The sequence below is a fragment of the Paramormyrops kingsleyae genome, chromosome 20 (genome assembly GCF_048594095.1).
Source record: "Paramormyrops kingsleyae isolate MSU_618 chromosome 20, PKINGS_0.4, whole genome shotgun sequence".
NCBI classification, from domain to species: domain Eukaryota; kingdom Metazoa; phylum Chordata; class Actinopteri; order Osteoglossiformes; family Mormyridae; genus Paramormyrops; species Paramormyrops kingsleyae.
This window is the reverse complement of record NC_132816.1, coordinates 23,073,953-23,090,706: the sequence shown is the minus strand read 5'-3', so window position 1 is coordinate 23,090,706 and position 16,754 is coordinate 23,073,953. Positions and strand designations below refer to the sequence as shown.

General features: G+C 47.0%; 2 protein-coding genes across 8 annotated transcripts in view; both read left to right on the top strand.

Moving 5' to 3' along the window:
- dnmbp (dynamin binding protein) overlaps positions 1-6,700 on the top strand; it is a 38,908-nt gene extending 32,208 nt beyond the window's left edge. For 6 of the 7 annotated variants that reach the window (XM_072703279.1, XM_072703275.1, XM_072703276.1 and 3 more), the window contains 4 exons: positions 114-284; positions 3,245-3,440; positions 3,641-4,308; positions 5,738-6,700. In XM_072703279.1, the coding sequence (XP_072559380.1) occupies positions 114-284; positions 3,245-3,440; positions 3,641-4,308; positions 5,738-5,923 (1,221 nt within the window). In that variant the 3' untranslated portion in view covers positions 5,924-6,700. The other variant, XM_072703280.1, reaches the window with a different exon arrangement.
- Positions 6,701-9,257: 2,557 nt separating this feature from the next.
- On the top strand, positions 9,258-16,714 carry habp2 (hyaluronan binding protein 2). Its single transcript, XM_072703987.1, has 12 exons — positions 9,258-9,312; positions 11,733-11,828; positions 12,065-12,172; positions 12,300-12,335; positions 12,619-12,735; positions 12,944-13,115; positions 13,519-13,625; positions 14,295-14,517; positions 14,994-15,136; positions 15,417-15,551; positions 16,142-16,284; positions 16,379-16,714. The coding sequence occupies exons 1-12, from the start codon at positions 9,258-9,260 to the stop codon at positions 16,538-16,540; spliced, it is 1,497 nt and encodes a 498-aa protein (XP_072560088.1). The 3' UTR covers positions 16,541-16,714.
- The last annotated feature ends 40 nt before the right edge of the window (positions 16,715-16,754 follow it).

Here is a 16,754-nt window from a genome sequence, read left to right as displayed (position 1 = left end):
TTTATGCTAAGCGTCCTGGACCCCAAAGCCATTTTGCAGTGACAGTTTCCCTGCAGCCCTGCCCGTGTCAGGCTGTGTCACCCCCATGTTTCCTGGTCTTTGTCCCTCCTCAGATGGCTGGCACGGCGGCTGTGGACAGCAATCTGGTGGCCCTGTTCCAGGCGGAGCACGGGCGTGTCCTTCAGCATCTGCAGGCTTTCAGCTTCTTCCCAGAGAACCTCCCTGCCACTCGCAAGCAGGCCGAGAAGAAGACCTCCGAGCGGCAGGTCCCCAGGAAGCAGCCGGTGAGTCAAACCACCAGGCACCCACCAGCCAATGGAAGGGAGAAGAGGGCGGAGCCCTACAAACCTACTGTGTGACTTGGGCTGCCAGGTTTCCAGTCCTACCAATCTGAAAGGGCTGAGAACAAGTTTGCTGTGTTCAGGATGAAAGAGCTTTTCTGGGTATTATGTGGGGGGCAGCCTTTAGCACCAGAAACAGGTGGTGCAAATCGGGCCCTGACAGAAGTGAGCCACCCCCTTGCTTGCTATATTCTTACAATTGTAGCCTTAGTGCCATAGTTTTACATTTTAGCGTTATTCTGACCCATAGCGCTAATGTTTTTGCATTAGTGTATTTAGCATTACCGTTTTTGCTTTGTCGCTATTATCTTACTTCTGTAGCGTTAATGTTTTAGCAACACAATTTTAAGCATTATCGCTATCCGCTTAAGTCATGACGTTTGAATGACGTGATAATACTGTTTTACGGGGCCAAGCCAATATGCCGCAGGGCTGTGTCTCAGTGTTTTAATGATCTGAAACAAAAAGAAAATAAAGAATTCGTACCACTTTCCCTGCGTCGAGGAAGCGAAGAGGAGGTGGTTGCGTAAACTAAGCAGCCATTTTCAGTTTTTACTTTGGCGTTTTTTCATGTTTAGTACTGGGTTGTAACAAAATTCAGTTTAGCACAAACTTTGGTTTTGGGTTCGCGGTTTAGATACAGCAGGGAAAACGCTGTTTAATTATTATTAAAACCACAAACACAGTTAGGAAAAGTTGTAAACCACAGGCAATGTGATCATTGACGTATCTGAATAAGACGACATACTTATTTGCACATTGTAAAAATATATACAGTATAATTTTAAAAATCGAAAATATAACATCATCATTGCCTATTTGTAGCCGAATTTGCTGAAATGCCAAGGGGAGACGGACCTGCAGGGGCTGTCTGCCTTGCTCCGGTCCGGTCGTACACGCACTCGGATGTCCTCTCCTGTGTTTTCAGCAGCATATTCGGTATAACAGCCGGACAGACCTTGTTTTACCAGTTACCCTCGCTCCAGTGTTGGTGTCATTTATTAGAAAACTAAAATGTTCCCAAACCGCCAAATATGACGGACTGTAACCAGGATTAGCTGTAGCAAACCCACAGCCACGATTAACAGTGTTATATTTTCTTTTTTTTGGGGGGGGGGGGGGTTCTGCCCCTGTTAAGAAACGTGTTTATTCATTTCATTGTGTGTACGGAACGGGCACCCCTGCACCGATAATCCCTCCTGGCAGACCAGCGGCACCCTGCATCACCCTGAGGGAGTGTAACCCCCTTTTTATTTGCGTTTTTTCCCGCTCGATTCTAACTTAAATCTGCCCCTCTTTGTCTTTAATTATACGTTACTAAACAAGTTATGCTGAATAATGTAACCGGCTCCTCCCCTGTGGTGTGTTAGGAGTGTTTCACCCTGTAAGCAGTTATGCGCTACGTAAGATGTGTCTTATATCAAACAAGTGGGATTCTACCCAGTGTTGCCAACTTAGCGACTTCGTCGCTATATTTAGCGAGTTTTTAGACCCCTCTAGCGACTCGTTTTCAAAAAAGCGACTAGCGATAAATCTAGCGACTTTTTTTTTAGACTTTCGGAGACTCTGACGTGAAAGCACGTATCGTTCTTACTCTTCTCACCGAGCAGCGGGTGCTGCCGTGGGCTCCTCTCCCGTCCCAAAGCACTCACAGGCGGCCAGTCCCGCCCAGCTGCAGTCAGAGCAGGAGATGTTCACCCCTCCGCGTCCAGACTGCAAATTAATCGCGCATGCGCAAATCCGCCGCTGGCTGATGGTCCGCTGGCTTAATCAAAAATAAGTAACTCCGCCAGTGTGTGTCTTTGGGGTCACTTTTGCCGGTCCCAAGTCCGGGTAAAGGAGGAGGGTTGGAATTGTAATATATAAAAAACAAGAATCGACAGAAGAAAGTTCATTTGTAGTTTTATATGCATTTAGGGTGTATTTTAACCATTTTTTGTCACTCCAAGGACATTATTCCTCTCTCCCACAGCCTCCATTATAATTACATGCATTTTCCATATTATGCAAATGAGGTGATGGCGTTATTTAGCGACTTTTGGGATAGTCAACAGCTACTTTCCTTGCTGAGGAGTTGGCAACAGTGATTCTTCCTACGCTTTAATATTACCAGTTTAGCTTCACTGGTGTGGTTCCTATGCGTAAGCATGACCAGTTTAGCTTCATTGGTGTGGTTCCTATGCGTCAGCATGACCAGTTTAGCTTCATTGCTGTATTCTTCCTACGCTTTAATATTACCAGTTTAGCTTCATTGGTGTGGTTCCTATGCGTCAGCATGACCAGTTTAGCTTCATTGCTGTATTCTTCCTACGCTTTAATATTACCAGTTTAGCTTCATTGGACCTGGTGTGGTTCCTATGCGTCAGCATTGCCAGTTTAGCTTCATTGCTGTATTCTTCCTACGCTTTAATATTACCAGTTTAGCTTCATTGGATCTGGTGTGGTTCCTATGCGTCAGCATTGCCAGTTTAGCTTCATTGCTGTATTCTTCCTATACTTCAGCATTATAATTTTACTTTTATTGATTGCTATATTTTTCCTACGCTTTAGCATGACCCGTTTAGCTTCATTGCTGTATTCTTCCTATGCTTTAGCATGACCCGTTTAGCTTCATTGCTGTATTATTCCTACGCTTTAGCATGACCCGTTTAGCTTCATTGCTGTATTATTCCTACGCTTTAGCATGACCCGTTTAGCTTCATTGCTGTATTCTTCCTACGCTTTAGCATGACCCGTTTAGCTTCATTGCTGTATTCTTCCTACGCTTTAGCATGACCCGTTTAGCTTCATTGTAATCTTACCTCTCCTACTTTATCTGTCCAGCATCCCAGTTTAGCTTCACTGCATTATTCTCACCTGTTACTTTCCTGGTCTCTGTCTCTCCTTCCCTCTCTCGGCTGAAGGCCTGTGCCCAGCAAACGGATCAGCATCGCGAAGCGCTGCTGTCCCGCTACGGCCCAGAGAGGCTGTACCAGGCCGAGAGGAACTTCAACGCGGCCCAGGATCTTGACGTGTCCCTGCAGGAGGGGGATATGGTAGGAGTCATCAAACAGAAGGATCCCATGGGAAGTCAAAACCGCTGGCTCATTGACAACGGAGGTGGGTTCACCTGAATCTAGTAGTGCACAAGGAGAGATCTTCCTGGCATCTGCTGCCAGTGAATTTCTACATACATGTTCTAACCTGAAGGGTTTACAGATCCTTATGTTGGCATGTGGACCGTAGTATAGTTAAGATGGGTATAACTGAAATTATGTATTAAAATGACTGAAACTGATGGCCTTTTTTCCTCTCCACAGTCACGAAGGGCTTTGTGTACAGCTCCTTCCTGAAGCCCTACAACCCACGCAGGAGCCAATCGGATCTTTCGCTTGGTAGCCACTCCTCCAATGAGTCTGGCTACGGCGGTTCCTCCCCTGTCTTTTCCCGCCAGAATAGTAGCACCACTATAACGTTCAACCCAGAGGCTGCAGCCGTCAGCTTCTCCGTAGCCACACCCACGAGCCACTCCTCTTCTACAGCTAATTCCCAGGATCCTGCTCTGATGTCATCCCGCCTGTTACCTGCCCAGAATGACCAAAGTAGTCGAAGTGACCCTCTGGACTCTTCATTCCAGACTCTGTCCAATCACAGGGACTCTCCCGATTCCTCCCAGCAGAATGTGACCTCTCGTGGAGCACAGTCCCACTCCTCCTGCCAGAGTCACATGAATAATCAGGACCGGTTAGATTCCTCAGAAATAGACACTCGTTTGTCCCTCAAGCAGTCAATGCCAGGTCCCTCCCAGCAATGTAGCCAATCAGATGCTCCCTGCAATGGCCGTAAACAATCAGAATCTCCTCACCAGCGATATGGCCAATCAGACAAGGGATTCAACTCCGTTGCACGCCGGAATAGGGAACAGAGGAAGCCTTTGTACCATGCAGAGGAATTTGCTGTGCCGGAAGAGGAGCCTGATGGACACCAGGTAAACACCTTAAAGCCCTACCTGATGTTTGATTGTGGCAGAGATACCTGCTCAGGTATACTGGATGTTGTCATATCTCAGATGATATGATATAGCCCCTTAAACTACATACTCAACATCTCATTGGCTGTTACCTTGCAGTGGTTAGCACTGTTGTCTCACAGCTCTGGTTTGGCCCCCCATCCTGGGGTGTTCCCTGCCTTGTGCCCATAGCTTCTGAGATAGGCTCCTGACCCCCCATGACCCTGAATAGGACAAGTGGTTACAAAATATGGATGGATGATTTTGGGTATACCATAATATTTTGTTGACAAAACTAACTAGTAGTTTGGCAAAATATACCATTTTATTCAAAATACCGGAATAGTGTTGCTTTTGAAAGTACCACAAAATACCACAATGTGATGGTAATGTGATTGTTAGAGTGTGATTGCTGTAACTAAATATGCACATTTGACTATTTGAATGTAATATTTTATTAATATTTTGAATAGAATTTTGAGTTATATTTTTGGTATCTGAATATTTTTATAGCTTTGTATTTGTTACAATGTAAGACTTAGGAACCTTAGTATGTAGTCGCCACATGGTGCAAGTCGATTGGCTGCTGAGTTTGTTGTAAAAGCATAAGGACGCATGACGGCAGAAGCCTTGAGTCTAGAAGCATCACAGTTTTTTTGTCACGTCACCTTGTGTAATTTCATAGTAATTAGGAATTCATCTTTTGTTTTGTATAGTTTTAAGTTTACAGTAAAGATACAAACACTACGAAAACATCGGATTCAAGACCTTTTATTTATTCAGGTTTGAGATGTCGCGTATAAAAGAACTTCGAGGTCCGAGGCTAGTGAGTCAGCACGCTGCACTCACAGTGGTGAAAAGTTACTACTACCTAAGTCTGCTAGATGCTGTCTTTTTGAGCTCTTGTGACCTGTGCCGCTATTTCCTGTCTTGCAGATCTATTATGCACTGTACTCCTTCTTGTGACCTATGCCGATGTTGCCCATGTCTTGCAGATCTATTACGCACTGTACTCCTTCTTGTGACCTATGCCGATGTTGCCCATGTCTTGCAGATCTATTACGCACTGTACTCCTTCTTGTGACCTATGCCGATGTTGCCCATGTCTTGCAGATCTATTACGCACTGTACTCCTTCTTGTGACCTTTGCCGATGTTGCCCATGTCTTGCAGATCTATTACGCACTGTACTCCTTCTTGTGACCTTTGCCGATGTTGCCCATGTCTTGCAGATCTATTACGCACTGTACTCCTTCTTGTGACCTTTGCCGATGTTGCCCATGTCTTGCAGATCTATTACGCACTGTACTCCTTCTTGTGACCTATGCCGATGTTGCCCATGTCTTGCAGATCTATTATGCACTGTACTCCTTCTTGTGACCTATGCTGATGTTGCCCATGTCTTGCAGATCTATTACGCGCTGTACTCCTTCAGTGCTCGCTGCGGAAATGAGCTGAGCATCACGGCCAATGAACGTGTGCGCATCCTCGAGTTCCAGGACATGAATGGCAACCAGGAGTGGTGGCTGGGCGAGGTGGCCGGTCGCCGTGGATATGTGCCCTCCAGCTACATCCGGAAGTCTGAGTACACCTGAGGGATGGGCCTCCCCTGTGAGGTGCCTGATTTCTGCCGGTTCCACGGGACCCTCCTCTCCAGAGCCCCGTGGATGAGATCCTTTGGTGTGTGACTATTCTGTACCTTTCCTCAACCTGCTGAGGCCTGCTGGCAGGGTTGCTGAGACTGTACCAAAGGCCTTCACGTTACACATTTAGACATGTAGAGAATAAGGTGGCATCCTGCTTGCATAGAAGTCCATATTTTTAAACACTCCTCACAAGGATGCCAGGGCGCTCTCCAGGAGCGAGTGAATGAGGCATGTCAAGGCACATAGTTCTGAAGCAAGCAGCGGGATGTGCTGAGGTGTGAGTGAATTTATCTGCAGACCAAATGTTTGGGTTCCTGACAGCCGGCATTAAAATGAACATTTCAGGTACTGGGCCTTTTTTTATAGATGTCATGCGTGCAGTAACCAAGCAAACCCTGTCATTGGTGCGGGGGAGAGTAGTTGGCCCTTGAAACAATACTAGTTCAGAGATAGTCGGGCATGAGACCTGAGTTGCCAGTACAGACCTGCCCAGTTAATCTGGCGGACAGCACTGAGCCTGGAGAGAAGCACCTGATCACATACTGCAAGTGTGGTGTTTTCGGCTCACACTGGGCATGGGCACTAGGGGGCGTCAGAGAACAGTGTCTGACTGCCTCCCTGCTGTAAGTATCCCATCATGCTGTGTTACTGAGAATGTATTCACTTTATACCATGACATGATTATTTTATTCCCTCTACAGTTCTGAATAAATCAGGTCATTTGAATTCCTGGTGTTGTTCCTGAGTGATTTTTGTGACTTCCTCCTGCTCTATATGCCTGAGGCTCCGTCAGTATCACCTTGAGCGAGACCCCACATCAGTAAACACTCCCACGTCCCACAATCACACAAGCCGGTCTCTTCCAAATGCCGCCTATGTCACCAAGCCGGTCTCTTCCAAATGCCGCCTGTGTCACCAAGCTGGTCTCTTCCAAATGCCGCCTGTGTCACCAAGCCGGTCTCTTCCAAATGCCGCCTGTGTCACCAAGCCGGTCTCTTCCAAATGCCGCCTGTGTCACCAAGCTGGTCTCTTCCAAATGCATGCTAGACCACAACCATTTTGTGAGCATCAGGGTAGATGTCCCATGTGAGGACAGCAGGCTGCAAAATATTACAGAACACCATGTATTTAAGAACATTTACGTTAAATAAAAGTCACCATAAAGCAGTACAAATAAAGTACAAGTAAAATGAAAAAGTGAAAAAAATTAGCCCGAATGCTTCTAAATTATCTAGACTGACAGGTGATCTTTGACCACCGTTCTTTCACCTCAAAATCAGTTTGATTTAGTAAAGTCTGTTGACCTCTTAGGTACAGAAAACACAGACTGTTTGGTTAACAATTATCCAGCAGCACTGGCTACAGGATGCATGTGCCACCACAGGCAGAAGAACACCGTGGCGGCTGGGGGCAAGACGATGGGGAGGCTGCTGCTTCTGCTCAGTGTTGTTGTGCTCATACGGCCAGTAGCTGCTACGGTACGTATCACCACACATGCTCTGCGTGCTGGGCTGTGCCTGTGCGGCCTGTAGCTGCTTCGGTACGTATCACCACACATGCTCTGCGTACTGGGCTGTGCCTGTGTGGCCTGTAGCTGCTTTGGTACGTATCAACATACACGCGCACTACATAGTGGACCATGCTCATATGGCCTGTAGCTGCTACGGTACGTATCACCACACATGCTCTGCGTGCTGGGCTGTGCCTGTGCGGCCTGTAGCTGCTTCGGTACGTATCACCACACATGCTCTGCGTACTGGGCTGTGCCTGTGTGGCCTGTAGCTGCTTTGGTACGTATCAACATACACGCGCACTACATAGTGGACCATGCTCATATGGCCTGTAGCTGCTACGGTACGTATCACCACACATGCTCTGCGCGCTGGGCTGTGCCTGTGCGGCCTGTAGCTGCTTCGGTACGTATCACCACACATGCTCTGCGCGCTGGGCTGTGCCTGTGCGTCCTGTAGCTGCTTCGGTACGTATCACCACACATGCTCTGCGAGCTGGGCTGTGCCTGTGCGGCCTGTAGCTGCTACGGTACGTATCACCACACATGCTCTGCGAGCTGGGCTGTGCCTGTGCGGCCTGTAGCTGCTACGGTACGTATCACCACACATGCTCTGCGAGCTGGGCTGTGCCTGTGCGGCCTGTAGCTGCTACGGTACGTATCACCACACATGCTCTGCGCGCTGGGCTGTGCCTGTGCGTCCTGTAGCTGCTTCGGTACGTATCACCACACATGCTCTGCGCGCTGGGCTGTGCCTGTGCGTCCTGTAGCTGCTTCGGTACGTATCACCACACATGCTCTGCGTGCTGGGCTGTGCCTGTGCGGCCTGTAGCTGCTACGGTACGTATCACCACACATGCTCTGCGAGCTGGGCTGTGCCTGTGCGGCCTGTAGCTGCTACGGTACGTATCACCACACATGCTCTGCGAGCTGGGCTGTGCCTGTGCGGCCTGTAGCTGCTACGGTACGTATCACCACACATGCTCTGCGTGCTGGGCTGTGCCTGTGTGTCCTGTAGCTGCTTTGGTCCGTATCACTGTACACACGCACTACAAAGTGGGCCATGCTCATATGACCTGTAGCTGGTACACAGTGCGTATCACCACACATACTCTGCGTACTGGGTTGTGCCTGTGTGTCCTGTAGCTGCTACAGTACGTATCACCTCACATATGTGCCACGTCTTGGGTCGTGTCTATGCAGCCTGTAGCTGCTTTGGTACGTATCACCACACACACACACGTCACGTCCTAGCCTGTGCTCGTGTGGCCTGTAGCTGCCTCTACATATCACTTCACATGCGTGCCAGGTCCTGGGCTATGTCCATGCTGCCTGTAGCTGCCTCAGTATGTATCACTGTACACATGTGCTACATCATGGGCTATGCTCGTGTGGCCTGTAGCTCCTGCAGTACGTATCACTACGCTGTGTTCTGGGCTGTACTTCTGCGGCCTCTAGCTGCCTCGGTATGTATCACTGTACACACGTGCTACATCCTGGGCTGTGCTCCTGTGGCCTGTAGCTGCCTCGGTAGGTATCACCGCACACACGCGCTGATGATCTGTGTCTTCTGCATCATGAGGGGTTTTCTTGATTGCAATTTAAAGTTTATATCTTTAAAGTTTAAAGTGTGGAAGCAGAATCCTTTATTTGTCTGTGATGTGTGGAATGTGGTTAGCTAATAGAAAATAGTTTTATTGTGTTATTCAATTTAAAAAATAAAGTTCTGGCAAAAAAATAACATCCAAGTTTACTTGAATTCCATATTTAAAAATGCACTATCAAACTGTCTTGCAGAGCCTCTTGGATGACCTGAGTGCCTTCACTGGTGAGTTTCTGTCCCATTCATGCTCACAGATCTAGTAAGTTTGTCCTTTGAGTGGTTTAGTTGAGCTTTTCCACTGGCACCGCGGAGCAAAGTGCATCCAAAATGTATCATAAACTGCTGGTTTTCTATTGTAAAGTATTGTTGCGTGACCACCATCTGATTGGTTGAAAGCACAGAGATACGTGAACTGCATTGATAAGCATGCATTACATGAAGATAAAATGGCCATATTCTAAGTATTATTCATTATTAATTGTATTGCATATCGCAATGCATTGATGCATTCCCAAAGACTCCTGCCTCCTACTACTGCAGTCCTCTCTGTAAGGGATTGTAATGATTTTCTTAATTACTTTACAGAAAAGATGAAGGACATTAAATCTACTATTTCTTTTTGTATCGATGCCATCATGTCATGTACCTCTGAGTTTGTCATGCTTTAATTATTCATCTCCTGTCTCTCTCAACAAGCTCATATTGTTGATTCATGAATTAATCTTCTCATTCACTAGACCTATGGCCGACATCTCTGCCTTTATGTGTTACTGGTCTCTTCTTTGCAGTCTGGGCGTGTGTATGTGGAGTATATATACATACTATCATGGAGCCCCTATTTAAAAAGTAACAGTGACCCCTCAGGCACTTCTCAAAACTACCATTTTATCTAAAATTTTAGAAAAGGTTGTTCATCTGCAGCTGAGTGCTATTTTTGGATGAGCACTATGTCTTAGACCCTTTTGAGTCGGACGCCCTCAAAGGCCACACTACTGAAACATAATATGATTTATTAATGGCTGCAGATGCTGGGGAATGCTCAGTGTTAGTTATGTTAGACCTAATTGCAGTTTTCGATACAGTTGATCGTTACATTGTTTCGGATAGGTTAAAATGACACAAGGGTATTTCAGGCAAGGCTTCTGACTTTTTTTTTACATCATATTAAGCATATTCTCTGTATCTGTGGCGGAGTTTTCCTGCCTGAGCCCGTTACTCTCTGGAGTTCCCCAAGGATCAGTCTTAGGGCCTTCCTTATTTTCACGATATATTCTTCCTTTAGCTCAGATTATTAATTCTAATAAATCTGATATTCAGATTATTGGTCTTTTAAGTCAAATCAGTTCCGTAATTTTTCTACTTTGGTCTATTGTATGGCATAGGTTAACATACAGTTAGCTGCTAAACATTTATGTCTGAATTCCGAGAAAACTGAGGTTTTAATTTCTGCTCCTCCAGATTTACATTCTTTGATTTCCAATAAGATTACATCCCTTCCACATTCACCAAAATCTTCTCTGAGTTTTGTCATTGAGTTTTGATTCTCATATTCACACGTGCCTTTTTTCCGTTAAGAGCTTTGCCTAGTTTGAGATCTATGTTCTCTTCAGAGGAGCTGGAAGTATTAGTTCAGGCTTTTATTTTGTCATGGTAAGATTATAGTAATTCTCTTTATACTTGTCTTAGCACGTTGGCTATCTCATGTCCTCAGACTGTTCAAAATTTAGCAGCTAGGCTTTTAACAAAAAAAAGGATGTCTCATATTACTGTTATATTACATTCACTTCATTGGATTCCTGTTTAATTCAGAATCCAGTCTAAGATATTGGTCCTTACATTCAGAGCCAGGCCCTGCAGTTCCTAGTGGAACTGGTATGTCCCTATTTGGCTGGCCATGTTCTAAGGCCCTCTGATCAAGGACTCATTTGTGTTCCACGGATCAGACTTAAAATGCGTGATGATGGGAGGTTTCAGGTTGTGGCTCCAAGGCTGTGGAGTGATCTTTCTCCATCATTGCATTTTGCAGACTCTGTTGAAGGTTTTGAAGGGCAGATTAAATCTCATGGTTTTTCTCAGGCTTTTGGGAAAACCTGACCTTGTGAAGTTGTGTTTTGTCAAATTTTGTACTTTCACATGTGTATTTTTAAATTGTTACGTTTCTTGTGTTTCTATCTACTCTGCATATTAGTTTTGTACAGAACTTTGTGACTGTTTGCCTGTGAAAGGCACTCCATAAATTTTACTTACTTACTCACTAATTCTGCTAATGTTTGATGCTAACATAACATAGGGATTCTCACAGACTTGCTAGCAGAAATGAGCAGATAGTAAATCATGATGTATATCGTGTGAACAGCAAATAGGCGCCTCTTTGGTTGTTGCTCACCAAACCGCGCCTTTACTGAGCCGACCCAAATGCAGTGGAAAACCCAAGCGAGCTGGAACTGGACTTTAACTAGTCTCTCTTCACTGTATAGCTTGGATCTCGTATGCCAGTGCAAAAGTGCCATGAGGCTTGGTGTCACATGTCAGTGTCTTCAGCAAAGGTAGCAGCAGAATGTGTTCAGGAAAACAGTTGATCTCAGGTGCTGTGTTCTCAAGCCCTCATGGAGAAGGAAAGCTCACCTCACTCTCTCCTGGGACAGCTTTTATTTCTGAACTATTGTATGAAGATGACGATGACGGGACAGAGGAGGATGATCTCAGTTTGGACTGGCTATATGACTTACTCGGCCTGTCAGGTAAGATATCATACTGGGAGGTCATGAAGAAACCATTCCGTCTCTGGAAGTAGTTTAGATAACCTGGATGGCACAATTTTCCTCTGCGTGGTATGATATCTGCAAAGTCAGGTCTGTATCCCGGGACCTGCCAATACTTCATGTTCATAAAGCCAAGGTTATGGGGATGTTCACATAATTGGGAACTTAGTTTAGTGGGTTCTCTTCATCTCCATGCACTCCTCTTCTTCCCTCAGACCCTTGCGATCCAAATCCGTGCGACAACAAAGGGGTCTGTGAGGTTGATGGAGGCAGCTTCAAATGTGTCTGTCCAGAGCCTTACCATGGGAAGAAATGCCACAGAGGTAAGTGTCACCTCCGGCGCTGAAGCCTTTGTCCCGGTGGGACGGGTTCAGCGCAGGCAGATGTGTTGTGCAAAAGGAAGGTCACTTCAAATGCTTTTGTGAGTCTTTCTTTCTGTCTGTTTTTCAGTTAAGAAAGTGTGCAAGCGGCGCAGGTGTCTTCATGGTGAATGTGTAATCACCAGCACCCCCCCATACTATGCCTGTATCTGCAGGGCGCCCTATAAGCCTCCAGACTGCAAAATATGTGAGAAACATCAGCGATCGTGAACGTGCCTCGTGGCTGACACGGAAACCTTCTGACGTATCTCAACATCAGCGATCGCGAACGTGCCTCGTGGCTGACACAGAAACCTTCTGACGTATCTCAACATCAGTGACCGTGAATGTGCCTCGTGGCTGACACAGAAGCCTTCTGATGTAACTCGACATCTCTCATCCCTCTTCAGCCTCTCCTTGTGATCCTGACCCCTGTTTGAACGGCGGTACCTGTGTCAAGGACACTTCCACCACCAGCTTCCACTGTGAATGTCCAGCCAATTTCACAGGGCAGTTCTGTGAAGTCAGTAAGTCTGCACACTGTACCTCAGTCCCTCTCATTTCCCATTACGACTCACTGGTCACTAACCGGTGGCAATAATCTGCTGACTGCATGGTGGTTTCAGTTATCTGCTAACTACAGAAGCATTTCGCTCATCCGGTTCCTGGAGGGCACTGTAAGTTATATGATACAGATGCTAAATAGCTTTTGGTATTCTGGCTATGTGTTGCCAGGTCCTGACGATTGCTATGAGGCCAACGGGGAATCGTATCGCGGCTTTGTGAGCGAGACTGAGCAGGGCGATATCTGCCTCCCCTGGAATGCCTACTTCATCATTGTGAAGGACAACAACCCCCTGCATGAGTACAGTGGGGACAATGGCCTTGGAACCCACAACTACTGCAGGTCCGATGTGTAGCTGAATGAAATGAGAATTTATTTGCCATTTGGTAAAGTACAGGTACACTGCAGTTTTATAATTGTGATATGACATATTCCATCTTGCTCTATTTTAAGACACATACAGCTGAGAGTCAAAGCTGGGGTCCCCTGAAACATTTCTTTGGGGGGGGTTTAAGGGGCTCACTCGAAGACCCAGCAAACCTGACTATTTTGCCAAGGATGGGATTCAAACCAGTGACATTGCATCCCACAGCGCCCCCTGGTGTGATAAAAGCAGCAAGATGGAGGTTGCATCCATCCTGCATTTAGGCTCTGCTGGGGAAAAAAAAACTTGTCTTCATCCACTTTATGGATGCAGTTGCAGATACTGTATGAGTCCATAAGCATGCGTCCCCCCCCCACCCAGGAACCCAGACGAAGACTCTCGGCCCTGGTGCTATGTCAGAGACAAGAACAAACTGATGTGGGACTATTGTGATACCAGGAAATGTCCTCGGATGGTGAATGTGACAGGTACCTCGGGGCAGGTACTTTGTGACAGGTACCTCGGGGCAGGTAACTCGTGACAGGTACCTCGGGGCAGGTAACTCGTGACATGTACCACGGGGCAGGTACCTCGTGACAGGTACCTCGGGGCAGGTAACTCGTGACAGGTACCTCGGGGCAGGTAACTCGTGACAGGTACCTTGGGGCAGGTACCTCGGGGCTGGTCAGTAACTTTATCAGGTAATAATACAGTTAACTTAGCTGCCAGGAATAAGCTTACCTTCAGTAACTCACAGACAATATTTATGTGAAATCCAGTAACTGGCTTAGGGAAGCAGGGCGGTGCAGAGACTTTTAGGTGGGGGCCTACTGGGATGGGGGGGTTCCCCTTCAGGAAAGTTTGTGTGATCTTCGGTGTTCACTTAGGGGCACCCAGGAGCCCCAGCCACCTTAGTCCATTATTTTAAGCCACTATCCAGAACTGGCTGAAACCTTTAGGTTCTGATCTCACCAAATTGATGAACTTACTGACCTCCAGAACTAACTCAACTCCAGAACTTACTGACCTTCAGAACTAACTCAACTCCAGAACTTACTGATCTCCAGAACTAACTCAACTCCAGAACTTACTGATCTCCAAAGCTCCTGTATTAACCCACATAAGACTGAATGTGGCTGTTTGTCTGTTGAGCTCAGACAAGAAGATAATCGTCAAACCTCCTGAGGGAGACTTTTCCACCTGTGGGGAGCAAAGCAGCATCTCCCCCCGGATCCTTGGGGGTAGGAAAGCCTTGCCTGGTGCCTACCCTTGGCAGGCCTCATTCCAGGTTCGGGAGAAGGGCTCCTTTGAGAAGTTCAGCCACGACTGTGGGGGTATCCTCATCCGCTCCTGCTGGGTTCTGACTGCTGCCCACTGCATGTGAGTGTGCCTTGTTCATTGCACTCCAGTGTGCCTTTCTCACTACATGCCACTGCGCCTTCCTCACTATGTGCCATGCGCCTTCCTCCCTGTGTGCCAGTGGGCCTTCCTTCCTCCTGTGCCAGGTCACATTCCGCACTGTATGCCAGTGCGCATTCCTGATGACCTACCAGTGCACCTTCCTCCTTTCGTGCCAGTGCACCTTCTTCACTCTATTCAAGTGAGCCTTCCTTGGTGCATGCCAGTGCACCTTCCTTACTCCATGCAAGCGTGGCTTCCTCACTGTGTACCAGTGTGCCTTCCTCCCTCCATGCCAGTGTGCCTTCCTCACTTCATGCGACTACACCTTCCTCACTATGTGCAAGTGTGCCCTTCTCCCAGTGGTCCAGTGCGCCTTCCTTGCTCTCTGGGCCCTCTGAGAACAGTGGTCAGACCTTTGCAGTAGTGTCTCTGCGTTAATCTGTGTTCTCTTGTAGTGAGGAGCACAATGACATGAGGGTTGTGCTGGGGACTTTGAATATCAAACGAGAGGATCCCAACACCCAGGCCTTGAATGTCGTAGAGGCTATAATTCATGAGAAGTACCGTGAAACCTCCAGTGCCTTATACAACGACATTGGTGAGATTGTCTTTCTTACACGTTTAGGTGTTTCATTTGCATGTTTATAAAGCAAGATAGTTTTGCTGTTCAAACTAAGGCCTCATGTTGCACTCACACCTGACTCCACTTACTAACTACTCACAGATACTACATGAAGGCTTCACCCGCAGTCTCAGTTAAGGCTTTTTCCATCCCTGTGACTCGGAGTCTCTGGGCATTTGCTTTCATTAGTATGAGGAGGGGAGGTGATCACAGTGTGCATGTAGCAATGACCTAAGTCTAACCTCAAACCGCTCAGCTCTGCTGAGACTGCAGGATGTGCATGGACACTGTGCCAACGAGACAGACTTTGTAAAGACAGCCTGCCTGCCGGACAGAGCTTTCCCAGATGGGATGGGGTGTACCATCTCAGGCTGGGGAGCCACAGAGAACAGTGAGTGTTCCTGAGTGTTTCACTGTCTGTCTCACTCCCTGTTTCTTTGTTTCTCACACTCTATATCACTGTGTTTCTCTCACACTCTGTGATGGTTTCTCTCACACTCTGAATCTCTGTTTCTCTCATATTGTTTCTGTGTTTCTCTCACTCTATCTCTGCGTTTCATTCTCTATATCTGTCACACTATGTATCTCTGTTTTTCTAACTGTTTCTCTATTTGTCTCACACATTCTATATCTCTGTTTCTCTCACACTCCCTTTATCTGTTTCTCTCATTCTCTGTATCTCTTTGTTTCTCTCGCTCTCTGTTTCTTTCACGCTCTGTAACTATTTCTCTCACACTCTGTATCTCTGTATTTCTCTCACACTCTCTGTACCTGTGTTTCTTTCAGACTCTGGTATCTTTGTGTTTTTTCACACTCTGTTTCTCTCACTCTTTCCCTGTGATTCTCTCACACTCTCTATCACTGTGTTTCCTTCACTGTCTGTATCTCTGTTTTTCTCACTCAGCATCTCTGTGTTTCTTTTACACTCTCATATCTCTGTGTTTCTGTCACACTCTTTATCTCTGTGTTTCTCCATAACAGCCCATGTCTCCAGCCAGCTCCTTCATGCCAGAGTGGTTCTAATCTCCCAGCAGCGCTGCATGGGGGAGAATGTTTATGGGGACGTGTTGGATGACAGCATGCTCTGTGCTGGACACATGAAGGGTGGTGTGGACTCCTGCCAGGTCCGTGTCTGTCTGTGTGTGTACAGTGTGTGTGTCTCTATAGTTACACAGTCATACACTCCATGATAACTAGTGCCTCTCTATCCCTGTGCAGGGTGACTCTGGCGGGCCCCTGACGTGCGAGCGTGATGGACGGCACTATGTGTACGGAGTGGTCAGCTGGGGTGACAGCTGTGGCCTGAGGAACAAGCCGGGCATCTACGCCCGGGTCACTCACTTCCTCGACTGGATCAGCTCTAAGTTACCCGCCCTGTAACCTGAGTACGCTGAGTTAGTAATCACCATTAAAGTCAGCCAGCTCTTTTCAGCGATACCAACACAGTCTGCTTTTGCCTGTGCTGTGTACCTCCTGCTGTTAAATGAGATTTGTGTTTATGAGCAGCCTGGTTAGGACTCACTCTGATGCTGTGTTATCATGCTACAAAGTGATCAAGAGCTCATCTTTAACTGCGGGGGGTGGCGTGGGGGGT

What these genes read in the sequence shown, in the direction of transcription:
- habp2 (XM_072703987.1), top strand. Translation starts at nt 9,258, where the DNA reads ATGCACTATCAAACTGTCTTGCAGAGCCTCTTGGATGACCTGAGTGCC. An exon ending in GGAACCCACAACTACTGCAG is followed by an intron (nt 13,116 to 13,518) that starts GTCCGATGTGTA and finishes CCCCCCACCCAG; the next exon opens with GAACCCAGACGAAGACTCTC. An exon ending in CTGACTGCTGCCCACTGCAT is followed by an intron (nt 14,518 to 14,993) that starts GTGAGTGTGCCT and finishes GTTCTCTTGTAG; the next exon opens with TGAGGAGCACAATGACATGA.